A 23,212-nucleotide genomic window follows, 5' to 3' on the forward strand; every position below is an offset into this window, starting at 1 on the left:
CCTACACCACAGGCACAGCAATGTGGGATCCGAGTCACATTTGCAACCTACACCACAGCTCATGGCAACACCAGACCCACTGAGCAAGGTCAGGGACTGAACCTGCATCCTCACGGATACTAGTTGGATTCATTTCTGCTGTGCCACAGTGGGAATTCCCTTTCCCTTTTTTCTTTCTTTTTTTTTTTTTTTTGGCCATGCCTGTGTCATGCAGAAGTTTTTGGGCCAGGGATCGAACCTGCACTACAGCAGTGACCTGACCCATGACAATGATAATGCCAGATCCTTAACCCACTGAGCCGCCAGGGAAATCCCTGGCCTCTTTCTTACATATGTATGTACCCACTAAGACTTGTATTTTACTGAAGTCTGGGCTTTCCTAGAGCCCTGAAGTTACCTGGCACTACAGTTTGGGCCCCACTTTCTGCAAGGAAAAGGTGACACCCCATCTTTCGTATTCTGCCCTCTATTCCACACCCCCTTCCTTCTAGGGCCATGACCTGAAGACTTCAGAAGCAGAAAATAAGTGACTCTTCACCATAAATTCAGGTCCTTTTCCTCCTGGGCACATTGCTAAACTTTAATTTCCCAGGCTTCCTCACAGTCAGGTGTGGCTATGTGCTGCCTAGTTCCTACCAACTGAACGCGAGTGGAGTGATGACGTGTACCAAGGCTATCGGGTGCTCTGTGCCCTCTGCCTTCTCTCCTTCCCCTTTAGCTGGCTGGATACAGGAGATGATGAAGCCCTAGGGGATGGTGGAGCCGTAAGAAGGAAGGAGCCTGGGCCTCTGCATTTGTGTAAGAAGGCAAGTCCACAGGCACCAAAAACACAAGCTTTGGACAGTTAAGGGAGAGAGGAAAATTATCTTGTTCAAGCCATTGTATACATTAGGGTCTACTTTTTTTTGGTCTTTTGTGTTTTTAGGGCCGCACCTGCAGCATATGGAGGTTCCCAGGCTAGGGGTCTAATCAGAGTTGTAGCTGCCGGCCTACACCACAGCCACAGCAACGCCGGACCCTTAACCCACTGAGCGAGGCCAGGGATCGAACCCACAACCTCATGGTTCCTAGTCGGATTAGGTTCTGCTGCACCAGGAGGGGAACTCCCTTTAGGGTTTACCTGTTGTAGCAGCTAGTGTTATCCTAGTTAATACATCTTTTACCCAGTCCTAACTCACCTTTTTCTAGACACCTTTCTCCAGCCCACCTAGATAGAGGGTGGTGTGTGTATTGGAGGTTGCTTTGGGGCCTAATGCAATGCCAATGGTGGTCTTAATAAGGTGTGTGACAGTGTCAATATACCTGTGATGGGATGGTAGGGTGAGTGATGGGAGTGGAGATTGCCTGCCTGTCTGCTAGGCCGTGGATCCAGGCCTAGCTTCATAGGGGTTTTATGGTTTACAGACCATAATTACCTCATTGGATCCTCACAACCTCTTTGTGAGTGGTGCTCACTATTCCCATTTTACAGATCAAGAAACTGAGAAGTGAGTTGTCCAAGTTTACACATCGAGTTAGAGATAATCTAAGCTGTGAATGTGTGCACTTAGGGCGACAGGTGCTAGAACTGGGCCACCACCTGTCCAGGTACCAACAGCTCATCTTCTTCCCTGAAAAGGCCCAACCACATCCTTCCTAAGCACATCCCTTCCTGCTGCTGCAAAGATGCCTCTTTGTACCAATCCGCCATGAATGCCAGTTTCAGTTCTGACCACATCTTCACCCCAGGGACCCCAGCCAACCCTAGGATTTCCCATCTCTTAGCCCTTCGTTTTTGCCACCTCACAATCTTGATGTCACAGATCACTGTTCTCAACTTTTCTTTCCCTGGCTTCCCACAGGGGATTCATTACCTATGTCTGGTTTACCTGTGGGACTTCTGACCCCCCCTTCCCTGTGGAGACCTCCCTGGCCCAGGCCCCACCCTCTCTTATGTGGTCATAACACCTCCATTGTCTCCTTACCTGTTTCTTCCCTCTAGTCTCCTCTCACCAGAGAAACCCAGGTTGGTCAGTCCCATGCTTAAAGCCATCCCACTGCCTTCTGGGGAAAAGGCCATGCTCCTTAGCGGGGAATTGAAGCCTCTTTGAATTCTGGCCTCAGCCAAACTCTCCCCAGTGACTCCTCAGCCATTCCAAACCGCTTGTATTCCTTATGCTTTCAGGGGTCCCTCCTGGCCTTCGCATTTCCTGTTCCCTTTGCTCAGGAAGCCTCTCCCCTCTCTACTAAACTCCTACTTACTCATCATGACCCTTTTCCAGGTTCTAGAACAAATATTCATTCCTTCACCAATTACTTATTAATCATCTGCTAGGAGATCCCACTGTGGTGCAATGGGATAGGTGTTGTCTTGGGCATGCTGGGACACAGGTTCAATCCTCACCCCGGCACAGTGGGTTAAGGATCCAGCGTTGCTGCAGCTCAGGCCGCAACTGCAGCTCAGATCTGATCCCTGGCCCAGGAACTCCATATGCCGAGGAGTGCTCGCCCCCCAAAAAAGGAAAAAAAAAAAAATCACCTTCTATGTGCCAAGTACTTTGCTAGATGCTAGGGAATCATTAGTGACAATAGCTGACAAAAATTGCAGCCTTGGAGTTCCCACTGTGGCACAGTGGATTAAGCACCTGGCATTGTCTCTGTGGTGGCTACTGAGGTATGGGTTCAATCCTTGCCTTGACACAGTGGGTTAAGGATCTAGTGTTGCCATAGGTCACAGCTGTGGCCTGGATTCAATCCCTGCTCTGGGAACTTCCATATGCTGTGGGTGTGGCCAAAAACACTGCAGCCTCTTGGAGGCCTTGTGGAATGCCCAGGTCTTTGCAGAGACACAGATAAATCTCTGGAAGGGTGTACCCCTGGGAAGAGGAATTTTGTTATATCTATAGATATTTAGACATAACAAACATAGCTATATGACACACACACATATATAGCTAATTTTATAGCTAATTTTAAAAAGATGTCTCAGCACTTAATCCTGAATAAGTTCATTCATTCAAAAGGAGCAAGCAACCAACTAAACCACCCTTTGCTCTATAACAGGGGTCATTAACTCAACGGGCTAGAGGGGCCAGGCAGGTGCTGTAAATTAGTGGCCAGAATGGAGATTAGTTTAGAAAAGGAAGGAATTTCTATGAGGGCAGCTCTATGAGCCTGGTGTGGTCGGGTCTTACGATTTTTCCTTAGAAGCTGGAAATTTGGATTTTTAACGTGTATTTGTTTCCTGATTTAAAATAACAGTAGTTATGTCCTTATTGAAATACCATCAGCAAGAGCTCTATTTGGCTGTGGGCCACCAGTTTTCCACCTTTGATCCACAGTTGGCTTTCCTGGATGCTTCTTGTTGCAGCAGGCAGGCACAGCAATCATTTGGATATTAACAGGTCACAGTCATCACTGGGAAAGGATTCAGGTCTGCTCCTTCTGATGAAACCCAACTGGGCCTGAGGAACTGGAAGGAGTGGACGCCATCTAATAACAGAATTCTAAGTTGCTAAAGGTGTGGAGCTAGGGTGGGTGAAGCCAGAGATGGCTAAAGGCTCGCCTGGGATCACCCAATGAGTTCCAGGTGGCGCGGGAGTTGGAATTCAGGCCTCCGCCTTCAGTTCAGAATTCCTTTCTCCTCGGACTGGAAAAGGTTACTCTAGGGATCAGACCAGTGGCCAGAGATCAAGAGCTTTGTAGATTTCTACCCAGCCTGCACGAGAGGCCTAGAAAAACTACAAGTCCCAGCATGCCCCGTTCCACAGACGACCCTAGCGCTGCTCGCAAATCTTCCCTCTGCTCCAGGTTGGCACACAAGCCGAACGTGCTGTTCCATGATTGGTTGCTGTTCTTTTCGCCCGTTAAAACCCATTCCTGAGTCTAGCTGACAGGCGCCTCGCAGCCTCCAAGGCACTCTACTAGAATAGAGGTCTGCTCAGCAAATAAAGACCCCATTCCCTCAGCAGCGAGGCTTTGTTTTTGCTAGAAGCTCCCAGATAAAGCTAGGGTTGGAGCGCTTCCGGCCGGAGGCCATTAGATGGAACACCCGGAAGGCGGAAGTCCTAGGACGGAAGTGCCCGAGAGGAAAGGGGAATGGCGGCGGCGGCGGCGGCAGGCTGGTTTTGGCTCTGGGGCTGGGGCCGGCGGTGCCCGGGGAGGCCTGGGCTTCCCGGCCCCGGCCCTGGCCCCATTACACGTTTACTCTTTCTACTGTTGCTGGGGCCAGTGACTGCGGATATAACTGACGGCAACAGCGAGCACCTTAAGCGGGAGCATTCGCTTATTAAGCCCTACCAAGGTGAGGCCTGGGGCGGGAATGAGTGCAGGGTGAGGGCGAGGCCGGGTAGAGTTGGGGAACGGGTGCCTTTTTTCTGGTCAGGGCATCTTTGTGAGTTTCCTGTCTCTGGCAAATCTCGGCCTGGCCTGGCCTGTGTGTGCCCATGTCTCTGCCCACAGGGGTCGGTTCCAGCTCCACGCTCTTCTGGGACTTCCAAGGCAGCACCATCCTCACTAGCCAGTACCTGCGTCTGACCCCTGACGAGCGCAGCAAAGAAGGCTCTATTTGGAACCACCTGGTGAGTGGCTCCCAAGAGGCTGGGTAGACCATTAAGTAAGTTACTACAGACAGTCTTCAGCAGCCCAGACCTGAGCTTGGTTTGAAGGCCCGCTGCCTTCTCCATCTTGATCACACCTGCCAGTAATAACAGGTAATGACTTTTAGAGTTACCATGTGTCAAGAGCTGGGCTTGACACTTTGTACACCCTTCTCTGTTCATTGGTTCAAAAGCCATGTGAAGTAACTGATGTTATCTCCATTTTACTGATTAAGAACTTAACACTCTTGAAAGTGCCTTCCACGAAGTCACATAGCCAGTAAGTAGTAGAGCTATTGGCTGTCTGAACCGAACCCTCTCATTAGTGGGATAAATGGAACAAATAGGGTCTTTATTGGGTATTTTGTGTGTGTTAGGCACTGACTTTAACATGCCTTATTGCTTTTAATTCTCATAAACAAACTGATACAGATGGTTGTTGTGATTTTATGCAAAGCTAACACAGACAGCCAATAACATAAACAGTTAAATTCTTTTTTTTTTTTTTTTGATGGGCAAGAAATGGATTTATTAAGATAGGACGCTTGTGAGAGATGCAAGCGGGCAGGCAAGGAGGCTCTACAACAGTTAAATTCTGATCTGTCTCATGTCCAAGCCCAGCAATTCGCTTGCTACGCTTGACCCTAGCCCGGACAAAGGAGGAGCCCCTTAGAAATAGTTGCAGACTCAGTCCCCTTCCCCAGTGTTTGATTGAGGATCTAGTCAACAATAGTAATGTAGGGGCTGAACTTGTGGACAGTTTTAGTTTCTGTGACCTTTGGCGTAGAGGTTAGGGAGCCTCAGTTGTCTCTGGTGTGTCATACTTGGGCAGCGGCCAAGATCAGCTGCTGTGCAGACTCCACACGGAGGAAGTTCTGGAAAGGGGTGAAAGGGGAATGATTTGGGGCAAAGCCTACTCCTCCCCAGCCTGCTTGATCCCTAAGCTCTTGGCCGCTGTCCTAGTTTTCTCCATCACCCTGCTCTTTGGTCCCTTCTGGATGACTTCCCCATTTAGTTCTGAGAGCCCACGCTGTCCTTGTGTTGCTTTATCTGCCTGTTATCTCCTTGCCTTCCTGCTAGGGGCATCTGGGGCTTTAACTCTGATCCACAGAGCCTGAGGTCTCCGGTGAAGAGATAAACGTACGTTATGCATGTACAGCCTGGCCCCTGGTGCTTGGCATCTCTGGTCATTCACTCTTAATTTTGTTCTAGCTTCTCTGGCTGCCTTCTTGACTCAGGACCTTTGCACTTGTTCCCTCCATCTGGAACACTGCCTCCGGACTCTTCATGCCCGCTTGGTTCCTTCTCATCTGTTAAGACTTAGCTTTAGTGCCACCCACTCAGAGTATGTCAATAACTACCTTATTTCCCCCGAGTCACATTCTGTTATGTTATTCTGACATAGGGTTTTTGGATAACATTTTAAAATGATAATGTATCCTTGTATTTTTTCAAAGAAGTGAGTTCAGCGTAGCATTAGAAATTTTTTTTTTTTTTTAAATGAGGTACAAAGAGTGCCAGAACTGTTAGAAATTGATTCTAGGAGGTAGTTGGTGGTTGGCAGTGTCACAGGGCTGAGAGAATTCTGCACCTTGCCTTCATCAAATTTTCATAGTCTGGAATATACTTGTCCTGTCTTCCTTCCCCCACCTCTTTTTTCAGCTTCAGGGACCTTTTTTATTAGGCCCTGCAGGTATTCCTCAAAGAGTTGGAGTGATTCCTGTAATTCCTGAAATTGCTTGGAATTCTTAAAATTTTCTGCCCAGAGATCCCCCGCCCTGTGTTATTTATTTATTTATCGAACTATAGTTGTTTTATAGTCTTGTGTTTAGTTTCAGGTGTACAGCAAAGTGATTCATGTATATATATATAAATATTTTTCAGATTCTTTCCCCATATATGTAATTACAAAATATCGAGTATAGTTCCCTTGGCTATATAGTAGGTCTTTGTTGTTTGTTTTATATATACTAGTGTCTATATGTTACTCCCAAATTCTTAATTTATCCTTTCCCCCAGTACTTCATTCCTTTTTATGGCTAAATAATATTCTTGTCCCGGTGTGTACACTGCATTTTGTTTATCCAGTCATCTGTTGGTGGACACCTGGGTTGTTTCCACCTTTCAGCTATTGTGAATAGTACTACAGTGAACACAGGTGTGCATGGGTGAGTGTTGGGGGCACCTGCTTTCACTTGGTATATACCTAGGAAGTAGAATTGCTGGAGCATATGGTAACTCTGTGTTTAACTTTTTGAGGACCACCAGACTATTTTCCACAGCAGCCACACTATTTGACGTTCTCACTAGCAATGCACCAGGGTTCTAATTTCTTTACATATTCACATACTTATTTTCCATTTTTTCCCCCATTTTTATTTAATAATAGCTAGCCTAACAAGTTAAAGTGGTGTCTTGTGGGCTTGATTTGCGTTTCTCTAATGATTAATGATGCTGAGTATCTTTTCATGTGCTTATTGGCTATTTGTATATCTTCTTCTGTGAAAATATATCTGTCCAAGTCTTTTGCCCTTTTGGGGGGGGTGGGGCGAGGGGCTGCACTCACGGCACTCGCAAGTTCCCAAGCCAGGGATCAGAGCCGGGACACAGGTGTAGCCTATGCCACAGCTGCGGCAATGCCGGATCCTTAACCCACTGTGTCACAAGGGAACTTCCAGTTCTGACCTTCTTACTGTGTTTAGCCATGGGCCGAAAACTAGGTCTGAGCCCAGAGAGCACCTTCATTCTTGAAGGATATATTTGCCAAGTATAGGATCCTATGCTGATTGTTATTTCCTTTCAACTCCAGATATACCAGTCGGTTTGTCTTCTTGCTCCTAGTATTTCTGTTGAGAATTCTGGTATCAGGCTAATTATAGCTCCTTTGAAGGTGATCTGTCTTTTTTTCTTTCTGGTTGCTTTTAAGAGTATCTGGATATTGTTATTGTTCTCTTCCTACCTCTATCCTTCCATCCTTCCCCTCTTTTCTTTTTTTCCTTTTCCTTTTTTGGCTGTTCTGAGGCATATGGAGTTCCTGGGCCCGGGGTCAGGTCCGAGCTGCATTTGTGAGCTACTCTGCAGCTGTGGCAAGCCTGGATCCTTTAACCCACTGTGTTGGGCCGGGGGATGGAACGTGCATCCTGGAGCTGCAGAGATGCTGCCAATCCTATTGTGCCACAGCGGGAACTTCACTCCCTTCCTTTTTGTTTATTTATTTTTTTGCTTTTTCAGAACTGTACCTGCAGCGTATGGAAGTTCCCAGGCTAGGGGTTGAAGCAGAGCTGCAGCTGCCTGCCTACACCATAGCCATGCCAGATCCGAACCATGTCTGCGACCTCCACCACAGCTCACAGCAACGTCGGATCCCTAACCCACTGAGCAAGGCCAGGGATCGGACCTGCAACCTCATGGTTCCGAGTTGGATTCATTTCTGCTGTGCCATGACAGGAATGCCTGTAGTGTGATTTTTTAAAATTTCAGTTATCTACCAAAATTCTCAATCTTTTATCTCCTTGAACATAGTTACCTAGTTATTTAAGAGGCCAGTGTCTGGAGTTCCTGTTGGCCTCCCTTCCTACTTTCCTTCTCCCTTCCTCCTTCCCTTTCTTTGATTTTTGTTCATATCTTATCTCTTTATGTATCTGGTATTTTTGGTTGTGTCCCAGATGCTGTGTTTATAAGTTTTTTTGTTGTTAAAAATGTGAGGTTGGAGTTCCTATTGTGGTGCAGTGAGTTAAGAATCCGCCTATAGTGGGCTTAGGTCCCTATAGAGGTGTGAATTCAATCCCTGGCCTGGCATAGTGGGTTAAAGGGTTCAGCATTGCCACAGCTGCAGCTCAGATTCAGTCCCTGGCTTGGAACGTCCATATGCCATAGGTGAGGCAGTAAAAAGGAAAAAAAAAAATAAGTGAGGCCTTGATGAGTCTCTTTAGTGTCAGGGATTCTGAGGACTGAGAGCTGAGTTCTGATCCCCACAGACCCTTTCTCCTTCCTTCTTACTTCTGGCTTACAGTCTTTGTGGTGTCAACCCAAAGCAAGACTGGTTCACAGGCCTTCCACCCCCTTAGCGGGCCTTGAACTTGGATTCCTTGCCCATCTGTCCTTGAGAGCTGGTTCTCATTGCCTAACCATTGCCCCTTCAGAATCTGCAAGTCCTCCCGGGGCCCCTGCACTATCAAGACCCTGCACTTATTTCACACTGTGCAGGCTGGCGTGCGGGCACCTGCTAACCCGTGTATTCAGGGTCCAGGTCCCTGCAGCCGTGTTCCTAGTGCCCAGGCCTGGAACAGTGAGTCAGTGATGTACAAGCCAGATTGCCCATGGTGGGACGTGGAGTTTTTTGGTTTTTATTTTTAGTTTTTTCCCATTACAGAAATACTGTGTTCAGTATAGAAGATTCAGACATAGAAAGTCAGTATTCCCCTCCCAGAGTTAGCTTCCATTAATATCGGTTCATATTATGTTCATCTCTTCCTTTCGCTAAACATATACTAATTCCTCTCCTTTTTTTTTTTTTTGTCTTTTTGCCATTTCTTGGGCAGCTCCTGCGGCATACGGAGGTTCCCAGGCTAGGGATATAATCCAAGCGGTAGCTGCCAGCCTACGCCAGAGCCACAGCAACGTGGGATCCCAGCCGTGTCTGCGACCTACACCACAGCTCACGGCAACGCCGGATCCTTAACCCACTGAGCAAGGGCAGGGATCAAACCTGCATCGTATGGACACTATGTTGGGCTCTTAACCTGCTGAGCTACAACAGGAACTCCAGTTTCTTTGATAGCTTGATCTTGAAGTGTAAATGCTCATGAATCTGCCTCACTCCATTAAAAAGCTGTAGCAGCCAGATTTCCCCCAAGAAGATGGGGGCATCCATAGTCTCACAGGTTGTTTGAACATGTGTCTCTCTCCACCCTTGTCTGCATTGCTATTAATTGTCTCTTTAAGACTTGCCAGGAGTTCCTGCTGTGGTGCAGTGGGTTAATGAGTTGGCTCATCTCTGGCGTCACTGGTTCGATCCCTGGCCCAGCATGGTGGGCTAAGGATCTGGTGTTACTGCAGCTGTGGGATAGGTTGCAGCTGAGGCTCAGATTTGATACCTGGCCTCAGGATCTTCCATATGCCACAGGTGCAGCTGTAAGAGGAAAAAAAGAAAAAAAAAAAAGACATCCCAATCTGATAAGTTAGCAATGTCTTGTTTCTGTTTGCCTTTCTCTCTTTTTTTTTTTTTGTCTTTTTGCTATTTCATGGGCCGCTCCCGCGGCATATGGAGGTTCCCAGGCTAGGGGTCCAATCGGAGCTGTAGCCAACGGCCTATGCCAGAGCCACAGCAACGCGGGATCTGAGCCACATCTGCAACCTACACCACAGCTCACGGCAACCCACTGAGCAAGGGCAGGGACCAAACCCGCAACCTCATGGTTCCTAGGCGGATTATTTAACCACTGCGCCACAACGGGAACTCCTGTTTGCCTTTCTGAGAGGCCTTTGTTTAATTACTGGCTCACACACCTATCTGCAGACTTCCTCTAAGTAGAATCTTGTCAAAGTGATGTCGACACCATAGTTTTCAAGAGCAACTTCCTGGTGTAAGGCCTGGTTTCCTTGCTGTGGGGCAGACCTAGCTCTGCACCTGGTATTCCTGGGGGTGGGGAGTGAGCTGCCTTCCCTCACATCCCAGTAGCCCAGAGGTCCCAGCCTCTGACCCATCCAGCCCCTCACCCTGATGCATTTACCACCCTGGGGCTGGGCTGAGTCGGCCAGAAGCTGGAGGTGTGCTGGCTGAGACCTGGGGATTTGGCATCAGCCAGACCTGGGTTTGAGTCTGTTTGAAAACTCGGTTAGGAGGAAAGACAGTGGGGGTGGAAGGCCAGGAGGGAGTTGGAACAGTTTGTGTTCTGGGCCTGCAGGCTGTGGGAGGTGTAGACGACAGCACGAGTTTCCAAGTCAGACAGCCCTGGGTGTGAATCAGGACCATCCACCTACCTGCCGAGGACAAGTTATTTTGCCTTTGAATGTGTTTTCTTTTTCTGTAAAATATGTGACTCAAGTAGTGGTAGTAATCCTTCCACAAGAGCGCAGGGCAGGAGCAGTGGGGATGGAGAGAAAACAGGCCTCACGGGTTTGGCTGGTGTTGAGGAAAGTGAGTCAAAGTGTGAGAACTGGTTGGGAGAAGGCTGGGGCTGGGGCGGGTGGAGCCTGGGCCTCGGGCAGCCTTGGGACAGTGTGTGGCCTCCCTTGTCCCCACCTGGGAGGTCCAGCCACCCCCTCCCTTCCTGCTGAGAACACTGGGGGTTGGTCAGTGGCACTTGGGGCCCTGCTGCTGGCCCTGTTCTGAGTGCACAGGGTCCTTGCAGGGTCTGTACTGGGCTGTGTCCAGCAGCCCTCTCTGCTCTCTCTCTAGCCTTGCTTCCTCAAGGACTGGGAGATGCACGTCCACTTCAAAGTCCATGGCGCAGGGAAGAAGAATCTCCATGGGGATGGCATTGCCTTATGGTACACCCGGGACCGCATGGTGCCAGGTAGGGTGGCCTTGCACAGGTGGGGGCGTCTGCGGCCAAGGATCCTTCACTCTGCATCCTCCTGTTGGGGTGCTGCTGCTCCTCATCAAGGAACTTTGGGACCTGGGTGTGGCTGGGGGAACATCCTCTTAGAAGATGATCCTGCGGCCCAGCTCAGTCCCCTGTGTGGCCTGGTGTTCTGTACCAGCTGACCGCGGGTCTGCCATCCTACCATTTTAAAAAAGCAAAAGCAAGGAAGACTGTATGACAAGAACCATCTGTGGCCCACAAAAACCTACGGTGTTTTCTCCTTGGCCTTGGACGCTAAGTTGGTGACCCCTGGGTTAGGGGATGGTCCTTACTGACACCTGGTTTTTGCAAGCCAGGCATCCCCTTGTCACCTGACACCTCAGAGCACGTAGCAGGTGCTATTCTCTCAGTTCAGGTTTCAGACTTGAGTCCTCTCTGCCACAGCCCTTAGACCACCCTCCACCCCCCTCCCCATCCCCACTTAGAGATCCCCTCTTGGGAGAACCATGACGGAACAACCTCTCTTGGCCCCACCCATGCTGGCATTACCTTGTCCTTCAGGTACCCATGGGCAGCTCCAATTTCTCCTGTTACAGAAATTCTCTAATTCCAGGGCCTGTGTTTGGAAGCAAAGACAACTTCCATGGCTTAGCCATCTTCCTGGACACATACCCCAATGATGAGACCACGGAGGTAGGTCCCCGCTCTCCCACAGAGCAGGACAGGGCTTCTCCCTGGTCCCTGCTTTAGAGGAGCCTCCAGGGATGGGGCGGTTGGTGCCCTGCGGCCTCCCATGGCCTGGGCTGGCCGTGGAGTAACCAGTGTCTTGTCTTAGCGCGTGTTCCCGTACATCTCCGTGATGGTGAACAATGGCTCCCTGTCCTACGACCACAGCAAGGACGGCCGCTGGACCGAGCTGGCGGGCTGCACAGCTGACTTGCGCAACCGCAACCACGACACCTTCCTGGCCGTGCGCTACTCCCGGGGCCGCCTGACGGTGAGCAGGCGGGTGGGGGGCCCCGCGAGGGCTCGGGGAGGCGGACAGGCTGGCCCGGGCTGCCCTTGACCTGCTGGCTGGCCGTAGGTGATGACCGACCTGGAGGACAAGAACGAGTGGAAGAACTGCATCGACATCACGGGTGTGCGCCTGCCCACCGGCTACTACTTTGGAGCCTCGGCTGGCACCGGTGACCTGTCTGGTGAGCTTGTGGGCTGGGGGCTCAGGTCTCAGTCTGCTCTTTCCTGGTCTGTCGGGAACCTGTGACACAGCCGGTCCCTTTCCTCCTTGACCTTCCTTCCTTTGGTTCCATACTCGCCTGGTTTTCTTCTTCCCCATCCGTTTCCATGAGCGGTCCCTCAGCCATCTTCCCTGTCTGTCATCTGGGAGCTGGGGGCTTTGCCTCTGAAACGGTGACCCCTAACTTCCCATCTCCAGGTCTGTGTCACCAGCAGCCTACTCAGCACCCCCACCTGGTGCCCAGCAGGCCTCTCAGCCTTCACACACCCACAGCAGAGACAGAAACCACCTCTGTCCTTGGAGTTGCTTGGGTCAGAACACCTGGTGTCACTCCGGCCTCTGTCTTTTCTCTCACATGCCACCTCTCGTCCATTGGCGGGTCCTGCTGGCTTTGTCTCCACCCCCCAGCAGACCACTTCTCGCCCCTCCTTTCCTGCCTCAGGTCTGGGCCACCATCCTCCCTCGCTTGATGACAAGGGTCCCCTTCTCCGGGCCAGCCCCGACAGTCTCCTGGCACCGCAGCAGAGCCGCCTGTTAATGCTGCTCCTCTCGCCTCACTCAGAGTCAGGGCCACCATCCGTCCCTGTGGTGTCTGGCAGGCCCTGTGTGTGGCACCTTCCCACCCCATCCCCTCAGCACTCCCTGCTTCCCGGGGACAGGGCCCCCAGCCTCTCTTCAGACCCACTACCACCTCCTGCCTTAGTGCCTGGGCCTCTCCCTCGGCTCCTCCATGTCTCCCTCAGATGTCACTGTGGGGCCTTCCTCTTTTAAAGTCGTGCACACACATCTGAGCCCCTTGCACACTTCCCATCACTTTTCCCTTTATTTTTTTTCTGGTAGCACTTAACCGTCTTAGAACGGTTGAAAATGTGATTTATTTTCTGGTCAGTGAGGGGAACACAGAAGTCATGCCAAGAAGTCAGGGCTCTGTTTTTTTTGGCCCACAGTGAGTGCTGGAAGTTTTGGGGCACCGCCTGCCTGCACAGACCTCGCTGGGACACCAGCCTGTGTGGCACTTGATGGTGGCCCTTGCCTGTGGTCCTCAGTTCCTTCTCAGGGCCCTCAGGAGGCACCAGGCCCAGGGTGGGCTCCTGCCGCCCAGCACTGGGAAGCAGCATGGAGGACCAGACAGGGCTGTTGATTGTCAAAATAAACATTTCTGGGGCCTTTGAGCCAGCCTCCGTCCAGGAGCCTCCCCCTCACCACAGAAGGGTCTGAGTCTACTTGGTCCCCAGAGTGTCTGTTGTTTGGGGGTTTTACTTTAAAGCTTTTCTTCTGGAAATTCCAGTTCCACAAGAGGGGAGAAAGGCCCCTTGTTGCTGTTACCCAGCCTCAGTAATTACCAGCTCACAGCCAGTCATACTCGTATCTGAGGATCCACGACAGACCCTTCCCTGAGTTAGCTGGAATTCCATCATGACAGGTGTCATGAGAAGGTTCTGGGAGCAGGGCCAGGTCTGTGACAGGTGGGCGTTCTCTCAGGCTGTTTGGAGAGGCCCTGGGAAGGGTGAGGGAGGGAGCTGTGCACACAGTCGTGTCTGACCACAGTGGGTTGTGCACGCCAGCCTCCCACCAGGCACAGTGTGGGTGAAGGCACACAGGGTGTCCTTAGGTAGGTAGCGGTTTCTCTCCCCTTTCACACAACTGAGACTGCTGGGCATTTGGGAGCTGAAAGGATCTCGTCAGGTTCACATGCCCAGAGAGTGGAGGAGCTCAGACGGGACGTGCCATCTGACTCAAGTCCGTGCTTGTTGTTGGGCTTCTAGGGCCTGTGCAGGCCGGGTGTCGGGTACAGCAGGGTGCTGCCTGACAGAGCTGCCGGGTCCTTGCTTTTAAGCTCTTCCTTTTCTGGGCCCTTCCTTGGACTGCAGCTGGTTAGCTGAGCTGATCATGGGTCAGGCTGACCGGGACCCTCATCTTGGATCTGAGCCTCAACATCCCCACCTCAGAAACAGGGTGATTAGTTACTGTCAGCGTCAGGCAGAGGTTCTCTCCTGCCCATACCGGTTGGACCTGGGCTTTTCCCAGGTCTCCTCGGGTGCACTTGCTGACCATGTCTGAGGCTGAGCTCTCAGTCGCTGCCCCAGGTCACTTGTCTGCATCCAGTACTTGGGTCTCTGACAGGAATGTCTGGCGGCTGCCTGTCCTTGGGAGGATCAGGCTTCTTGACCAGCCGTAGAACAGTGTGTGGGTCCTTATCTGGGTCTGTTTTCAAGGACACTGCCTGCAGGCAGTACACCTTCTGCCTTGTATGTCCTATCTCGTTTAGGTGCCTCGGTAACCATGCACGATGGAGATTACCACCCCATTTACAGATGAGGAAACAGAGCCTCAGAGAAGGTGGCAGAGCCAGGATTAGACCAATGATTTCGATTTTAAAACCTGTGCTTTTCCCTCTCCATTCTGCCTCTCCCACATTTCCTATTGATGAGTTCTGGAGGTTTTCCAGTCCCTGGAATACTGCCTGCTGGGGGCTGAGCACTGGGTTCTTCTGGGGGGAGCTGGCGGGGGCTGTGGTTGGGCCACGAGCACTGGGCAGCTGCAGGGCCCTCACCAGCTAATTCTTGTTCTGCAGACAATCACGACATCATCTCCATGAAGCTGTTCCAGCTCATGGTGGAGCACACGCCTGATGAGGAGAACATTGACTGGACCAAGATCGAGCCCAGTGTCAACTTCCTCAAGTCTCCCAAAGGTACACGTGTGCAGCCTTCCTGGCTGGGGTCCAGACCAGCTTGGGCGAGTGTGGGGTCTGCCTGCCTTTCCCTGGTCCGGCTAGGCCCATCGACCTGCAAACAGCACTCATGAGCTGTATGTGAGCACCTGGTGTCTGTCCTTCTGCGTCCAGTGCTGAGATGGTGGCCATTGGAGCCAAAGGGATGGTTTGTTGGTGTGGGTGGCATGCAGGGCACTCTCACCGTCAGTGTGTGATGCCTTGGTGTGTGGCTTCAGTGAACGGCCTGGAAGGAGGTCCTGCCACTGCCAGGGGCCTGGATTCTCAGCTAGAAAGAGGTAAAGAGGCGAGATGTGAACTTGAGTGTAGGCAGAAACCCCAGTCTTGGAGTTCCCGTCGTGGCTCAGTGGTTAATGAATCTGACTAGGAACCATGAGGTTGCAGGTTTGATCCCTGGCCTTGCTCAGTGGGTTAGGGATCTGGTGTTTCCGTGAGCTGTGGTGTAGGTTGCAGACGCGGCTCAAATCCCGCATTGCTGTGGCTGTGGTATAGGCCGTTGGCTACACTCCGATTAGACCCCTAGCCTGGGAATCTCCATGTGCCGCGATAGCGGCCCAAGAAAAGGCAAAAAGACAAAAAAAAAAAAACAGAAACAACAACCCCACTCCTGAGCTCTTCCCAGGGCAGTAATCAACCAGCACTCCATCCTCATGGAGCGAGGGTCCTCGTGAGGGACGTGAGGCGCACACGCACGTGTGTGTGTGTGTGTGTGTGTGTGTGTGTGTGTAGAAATCTATCCACAGAGCCCCAAAGTCGTGTGGGGGTCCACCAGGGGGTGGAGCTCCGATGGAACCCAACATTCTGAATCAAGTTGTTTTTAAATGTTTTGGGGGTCTGACACATCCTGCTGTAGACCACTGTTTTGCAGCCTTTGGTTGAAGGCTTCTGCTTCTGAGGGCTTTCAGAGACATCTTCTGCTCCAACCCAGCCAGCAGTCCATGTGGCTGGCCAGGCAGGAGTTAACTCGTTTTCAGTCTGGTGGACCCAATGGGGTAGAGGGTCAAAGCAGGACAGGGGTTGGGGGCTGGGGGCCTCGGAGCCCCCCTAGGGGATATCAGATGCATGCAGGTGTGAGTGAGGGCAGTCTGTAGCCAGGGCCATGCTTCTCCAGATGGGACCTCGGGCCATTGCTTGGGGCTGGGGCTGGGGCTGGGCTGTGAAAGCAGACCTCGGCCCTCCACAGGCAGACTCAGGGTCTCAGGGAGAGCCCAGGAAGCCGGTGCTCACCAGCTTCTTGCAGCAGAAGGCACCCCAGGCCTTGATCCCTGGGGGCTGTGATCCCTAGGAACCTCGGCTTCAGTGAGACAGCCCCTCTGTCCACACCCCTGCCCCTCCGTGGTGTGGCGGGAGCAGGCCCCAGCTGCCATCTGCAGGGTGGGTATGGGAGCTGTCACCCTGCTCCCCCGTCTCCTGGGAGCCCACCCGCCCTCTCACTGCCCCCTCTCTCCCTCCCTCAGACAACGTGGACGACCCGACGGGGAACTTCCGCAGCGGGCCCCTGACAGGGTGGCGGGTGTTCCTGCTGCTGCTGTGCGCGCTCCTGGGCATCATCGTGTGCGCCGTGGTGGGGGCCGTGGTGTTTCAGAAGCGGCAGGAGCGGAACAAGCGTTTCTACTGAGTGGTCGGTGCGCGGCTCGCAGATGGGCCCCAGTGCTAATGTGAACTTTTTTTTTTACCGGGATTGTTAAAAGACAATTAAGACGATCTTATTTCTTAACCATTTCAAAGAAATAATTAAAGTATTTTCGTACATTTTGCTTCTTGCCCGGTGGGGACAGGCAGGGCTGGGTAATCAGTTTGATGCACCCTCAGCTGGGGGTGGCGGAGGCCCTGGCTCAAAGCTGGCCTCACAAGAGCAGGGGGCTGTGCCTGGAGCTGGGCCAAGACCCTGGCAGGTGGCTGTTGAACACTGGAGGTCCCCAGAGCACACTGGGACGGGTGCCTGAGGACCCGAATGGTGATCTTGTTCTGTGCTTTGTGTGGCCAAGGAGGCTGACTGGGGAGCCTGGGCCTCCTGGTCACCCTCCAAGCTTCTTCCCAAGGTTTACCCTCCAGCGCGGCAGGAGGAGCGGTGTGGTGGGGCCCAGAGTGTGACCGTTTGCTAAATAAAGTGAAATCACCAACCTCAGCTGTGTGGCTGTCCTAAGAGGCTTGTTTCTCTTTCCTTCAAATGACTTTGAGCCGGCCCTGCTTTCTAGCTGCTGTCCTCATCCCCTCAGGTTGGTGGCACAGCCCCAGGAGGCAGGTGGTCTTGTCCCTGTTTCCTAGGTTGCAAATCACAGCTCTTGGAGGTCAAGTGGAATTTGCCCAGTGTCGCACAGCTGGTGGCTTCGTGGGGTGGGACCTGTGCTGTCTCCATGTCCCCTGCGCCTCTGCACCCAGGGATCTGGTTTGGGGATGGTATGGGTCCCACGCTGAGGGTGTGAGCTTGGCTCAAGGCAACTCTAGGGGCTGGGGTGATTGGGAGGTGGGAGGATGGGTGCAAGAGGGCAGGTTGGGGTCAGTGGTTGTGTATTCCCTTTGGTGCTGAGAAGGGTCAAAAGCCATACAGGGAGTAAGGAAAACTGGCAGTGGAAGGAAAGTGCCACATGTAGCAGCCTCCGATCCTGCTGCGTCCATTCCTCCCCTGACCCCCTGACTGCCACAGTCTGGCATTCAGTCCGGTTTCTTCCCACACACATTTCAACAGGATTTCAGTTATCACTGACTTCTTTATCATCTTCCTTCTCCACATAAAGAGTAATGAGTGGGATAGCCAGAACATTGAGAGTGTTTTTTCACGATCTCCTTTATTGTTTTCTCCCAGGACTCTGTTTGGTCTCCTTACAGATGCAGAATAACCTTTGTGCCATGACCCATAGGTTTGCCTGTGTCAGCCCCACCTGGACTGTCCTGCAGAAGATTCCAGGCGTGCTGCTCGCTCTCTTTGATGATAACAGACACTTTCTCAGCAACTGGATCGGCAGAATAAAACCTGACACCAAACTCGTAGATCTGTACCAGCCTGCAAAGCCTCTGTGGACCCTTTGGTCTCAGACTTGCCCATAGCACCAAGGTTGTTGGGCAGATTGTCCTTGTCATCTTAGTTCTGGTATCTACAATAGCGAGGGTTTGGTCTTCTTTGTCTGGAATGAGATTAATGTGCAGCTCTTTCCCAGAGTCTGATTTACTGGGATCTATGAAGCTTTCATAGCCTCTTTTGTCCAGTGCATCCAATGAACTTGAAATAAGCTGCCTCAGAGAGTTCTTGATTCGAGTAGAAAGTATTATGGTCAGTGACATCAACTGGGCAGTTCTGCCTGAAAGGGAAACGTCTCAACCTCTTCCATCAACTGGTCTTGGGTCTGGGTTTCCTCCAGTATCTTGGCTGAAGGACCACACGGGCTTGTAGTGACATAGCACCAGGATGCAGAAGCAACTGAGCGTCGTCTTAAAGCAAATGCAAACCCTCGCTTCCTGTTGCAGCCAGGCTTTTTGTAATTGACATTATCCATGAGATTCTCATTGTAAAATGGTGTTCAAGTAGATGAGGTGAAGAATGAGAACTTATTTTCCCCTTGGTCTTACAGGCTCACACTTCAGGGGCTCTTGGTTGATCTACTTTTAACCATCTTCTGCTCGGTGTTTCCTGTGAGGATACAGCTTAGGTGTTGAGAGGTGGTTCACTAGCTCACAGCCACTGAGAGGTGTCGCCTGCATTTCCCTCACATGGGTCTGGGGGACTGTTCAGAAAGGTGGAGGAGTAACATAATCCTCCTCATCAAAATATTTTATTGAGCACTTTCCTCAGAACACTTTCTTTAGGAGTTCCCTTGTGGTGCATTGGGTTAAGGACCTGGTGTCATTGTAGTGGTCACCATCGAAGGGAATTTCCTCCCAGACTGCCTTTTTTTTTTTTTTCCCTTCTCTTTTTAGGGCCACACCTATGGCATATGAAAGTTCCCAGGCTAGGGGTCAAATTGGAGCTGCAGCTGCCGGCCTATACCACAACCACAGCAACCCCAGATCTGAGCTGCATCCATGACCTGCACCCCAGCTTGTGGCAATGCTGCATCCTTAACCCACGGAGTGAGGCCAGGGTTCAAACCCACATCCTCATGGACACTTATCTTGGGTTCTTAATTTGCTGAGCCACAGTGGGAACTTTGTGGGTTGCTCTTTGTAGCCTCAAGAGTTGTGAGTTGGAGCTAAATTTTTTTTTTAAAAAATTGTATTTTTATTTTGCTTTTTAGGGCCATACCTGTGGCATATGGAGGTTCCCAGGCTAGGGGTCCAATTGGAGCTGTAGCTGCCGGCCTAAGCCAGATCCGAGCCACGTCTGCGACCTATACCACAGCTCATGGCAACGCCGGATCCTTAATCCACAGAATGAGGCCAGGGATTGAACCTGCATTCTCATGGATGCTAGTCAGATTTGTTTCTGCTGAGCCACAGTGGGAACTCCTGGAGCTAAATTTTAATCCAGCCCTAAATTAATTTTTTCCCTGTGCAGCCTTGAGCCATCTGATTCAGGATTTTGGTAAGGAGACTCTCCCTTAAATCCACTCATAGAAATTTAAACCTGCAATGCAAAATAAATGTTTTTAGGATGCAATATAATTCTTATTTATTTATTTATTTATTTGGCCATGCCCATGGCATTCGGAAGTTCCCAGGCTAGGGATCAAACTCAAGCCACAGCAGTAGCCTGAGGCACAGCAGTGACAACACCAGATCCTTAACCCACTCTGCCACAAGGGAACTCCTCAGTCTAATTCTTAATAACTTGAATTGCTTGTGTTTATGTTCATTCCTGCATGTGATTTGAGAACAAATTTAATATCACCCAGACTATGCGTAGCAATTCAAGTTCCCTTAAATAAGCTGACTCTCTGTTTAAGTGAGAGGGTGTCACCCCCCCAACAGACAAGGGAGTCGTGCCCCCAGAAACTGAAAAAAGATGAGACATTTTCTCAAAGTAGAAACTTATCATCTGATTACAAATATAAGTTTTCACCAAGGACAGAAAAGAGCTTGCTAAATACAGGACTTCCCATCATTGGCTCAGCAGGTTAAGAACCCAACATAGTGTCCATGAGGATGTGGGTTCAATCCCTGGCCCCACTCAGTTGGGCTAAGGATCTGGGGTTGCTGCAAGCTGTAGCCTAGGTCACAGATGCAGCTCGGATCCAGTGTTGCTGTGGCTGTGGTGTAGGCTGGTAGCTACAGCTCCAATTCCACCCTTAACCTGGGAACTTCCATATGCTGCAGGTGTGGCCCTAAAAAGAAAAAAAAATTTACTAAACACAATCATGTGGGTTAATTAAAATAATTTACAGGTTATTATCAATCCTGCTCTGTGCTTATTTAAAAACATCTCAGATAATGTATGCAATGATTTCCAAATCAAATATGCCAAAGTCCACAGCAGCAACAGACATGGCCACCCTTCCGTGATCCCCAGATCTGCTCTCCAGTGGCAGTGATTTTCAACTTTCTTAGCTCTTTCTCCTGGCAGAGACTCAATTATATGCTTGTTTTGTCTTAAATTTGTAAGCATTCAGCATTATATATTCATTTCCTTGTATAATAGTTGAGGTTTAGCTCTTTTATATCCGCCTTCTCTCCAGCCTCCAAATGTGATTATGCCTCTATTTTTAGCTAAATAAGTGATCATTATCACGATGAAAATGTATTCCACTCTCGAGCCAGGTAGAGCGCCCCAGTTACAGCACCCTGATCGTGCGGCTTTGAGCTTTTCCTTGAGTTGACATATACCTCACTTTTAACTTGGATTATTTCCCACCTACAGATCCTCAGTTCTTCCTGAAGCCCCATCCCCATCGTGCTGTCTTCGCCTCCTTTCCTGGGTTCTTCCCCTCTAGCCCAGGGTGGCCTTGTACCTGTGCCAATTGCCCAGGTCTTGGCTCTTTGCCCTCCTGGCTTGGAGGCAGGTCTCCAGGGCCTCATTCTCTTCCCAGGCACAGATTTTGCTAGAATCTAAATTCTGGGGGAGTTACATGAAATTTTAGATAGATTGAGATCATGACAGTGCTGTGGTTAGACATCTGGCTGTGCTTGAATCCTTCCTCCATCCTTTTCCAGATGTGGGAAAGGAAGAGACCAAGTTCAGCTCCTATGTGTCTTGGTGTCATCTTTTTTGAGGGGTAGGGGGCTTGCCTACAGTCTGCAGAAGTTTCTGGGCCAGGGAGCAAACTCATGATACAGCAGTAGCCTGAGCCACAGCAGGACACCAGATTCTTAACCTACTGAACCACCAGGAAGCTCCTTGGTGTCATCTTAAATAGGGGCTCATGTTAGCATCTGCCTTAGGATTGCTGAGAGTAGTGAACTCATCACACGAAGTGATGTCTGTCTGCCACAGACTGAGCCCCGAGTAACTGTTGTTATAAATTATTTTCACGTTGGAGTTTTCTGTTGTGGTTCTGTGGTTAAGAACCCGATATAGTGTCCATGAGGATGGGGGTTCGATCCCTGGCCACGCTCAGTGGGTTAAGGGTCTGGCATTGCTGTGGCTGTGGTGTAGGCCAGCGGCTATAGTTCTTATTCAATCCCTAGACTGGCAACTTCCATATGCCACCATGTACAACCCTAAAAAGAAAAAACATTAAAAAAGACTTGTGAATTTTTAATCCCTGTGACACCCCCATCCTGCATGCAGGTGGTGTTGGGGCAGCTCTCCTGGCTGTCCCACGAGCCTTCCCAAAGGTTCGGGGGCAGAACCCAGCCTGTCTGCTTCTGTTCCCTGCGCCTTTTCTATTTCCTTGAAGCTTTTCAGCGCTAACGCTTCTATTCCCCGGAATGTTTGCCGTTTTCCCTACTCTGGTCCACCCCAGGATCTGCTGACTATTTGTAGAGCAAATTTCATGGCCACCACCCCAGACCACACAGATGAACACTGGTGTCTTATTTCAGTTCTCTTTCCTTGAGTGCTGTCCACTTGAGTCATTTGCTACCAAATTCTTGGGCATTGTGCTTTACTTCTGAACAGGGTCATCCTGTGGGTTTGGGTTTTTTTTTTTTTTTTTTTTTGCTTTCATTTTTCTGTTAATCTGTACTGAATTTGTAGAACTTTCAAATTATGGGATCTGACAGTACAGTTTCTGGAAATTTCGCTCAAAATTATGGGATTTGAACACTGTGTGTGTTTTCTAGTGATCTTTTTTCCCTTTTTTTTTTTGCTTTTTAGGGCTGCACCCATGGCATATGGAAGTTCTCAGGCTAGGGGTCAAATTGAAGCTGCAGCTGCCAACGTACACCACAGCCACAGCAACTCAGGGTCTTTAACCCACTGAGCGAGGCCAGGGGCGTCCTTGTGGATGCTAGTTGGATTCGTTTCCACTGCTCCACAATGGGAACTCCTTGCTTTTTATTGATTTTAATGGGGTTTTTGGAAAGAGGAGATGTAGACACATGTGCCTTCCCTCAGGGTCTGGTTTGTATTCTGCAGATGATCAGCTGTGCTTTTCCTTGTGGTGTAAAATAGTCCAGTTCTGGAAATAGGCCTGTGTATTGGGATTGTACGGTTTGTTTTTAGAAGTGGAGCTTGATATGTCTGTGTTAGATCAGCCTTATTCTGTTGCTCAGATAATCTATAGTTTTTGTGGTTTGTGTGATGAACAATGAGAAAACTCAGTTGAAGTAATTTTTAGAGTACTTTTTTTTTTTTTTTTAGGGCTGCACCCATGGCATATGGAGGTGCCTAGGCTAAGAGCCCAATTGCAGCTACAGCTGTCAGCCTATGCCACAGCCACAGCAACTCCGGATCTAAGCTGCATCTGCGACCTACCCCACAGCTCATGGGCAACGCTGGATCCTTAACCCACTGAGCTAGGCAAGGGATCGAACCTGCAACCTCATGGCTCCTAGTCGGATTCATTTCCGCTATGCCACAACAGGAACTTCTAGAGTACTGTTGGTATTTTTCTTTTAAATCAGTTAATTTTAGGTGCCTAATGCTTTATTTATTTTTTATTGGCTGCACCCACGGTGTTTGGAAGTTCCCAGGCCAGGAGTTGAACCCAGGCCACAACAGTGACCTGCGCCACAGCAGTGACAACACCAGATCCTTAACCTGCTGAGCTACCAGGGAACTCCACTGTTGGTTTTTTTTTTTTCTTTTTTTTCCTTTTTTTGC

At 50.3% G+C, this 23,212-nt stretch overlaps 1 protein-coding gene and 1 pseudogene across 2 annotated transcripts in view; one reads left to right on the top strand and one right to left on the bottom strand.

The window, feature by feature from the left end:
• The first annotated feature begins 3,956 nt into the window (after positions 1–3,956).
• LMAN2 (lectin, mannose binding 2) overlaps positions 3,957–23,212 on the top strand; it is a 41,108-nt gene continuing 21,852 nt past the window's right edge. Inside the window, exons 1-8 of one of the 2 annotated variants that reach the window (XM_047778000.1) lie at positions 3,957–4,282; positions 4,441–4,559; positions 10,978–11,095; positions 11,718–11,797; positions 11,940–12,101; positions 12,189–12,303; positions 14,917–15,036; positions 16,533–17,203. In XM_047778000.1, coding sequence (XP_047633956.1) covers positions 4,078–4,282; positions 4,441–4,559; positions 10,978–11,095; positions 11,718–11,797; positions 11,940–12,101; positions 12,189–12,303; positions 14,917–15,036; positions 16,533–16,693 — 1,080 coding nt within the window. In that variant the 5' untranslated portion in view covers positions 3,957–4,077 and the 3' untranslated portion in view covers positions 16,694–17,203. Of the gene's footprint in view, positions 4,283–4,440; positions 4,560–10,977; positions 11,096–11,717; positions 11,798–11,939; positions 12,102–12,188; positions 12,304–14,916; positions 15,037–16,532; positions 17,204–23,212 lie in introns of those variants that run through there. The other variant, XM_047778001.1, reaches the window with a different exon arrangement.
• On the bottom strand, positions 17,769–20,898 carry LOC125123884 (heat shock protein HSP 90-alpha A2-like; annotated as a pseudogene).

The sequence above is a fragment of the Phacochoerus africanus genome, chromosome 4 (assembly GCF_016906955.1).
Source record: "Phacochoerus africanus isolate WHEZ1 chromosome 4, ROS_Pafr_v1, whole genome shotgun sequence".
NCBI lineage: Eukaryota > Metazoa > Chordata > Mammalia > Artiodactyla > Suidae > Phacochoerus > Phacochoerus africanus.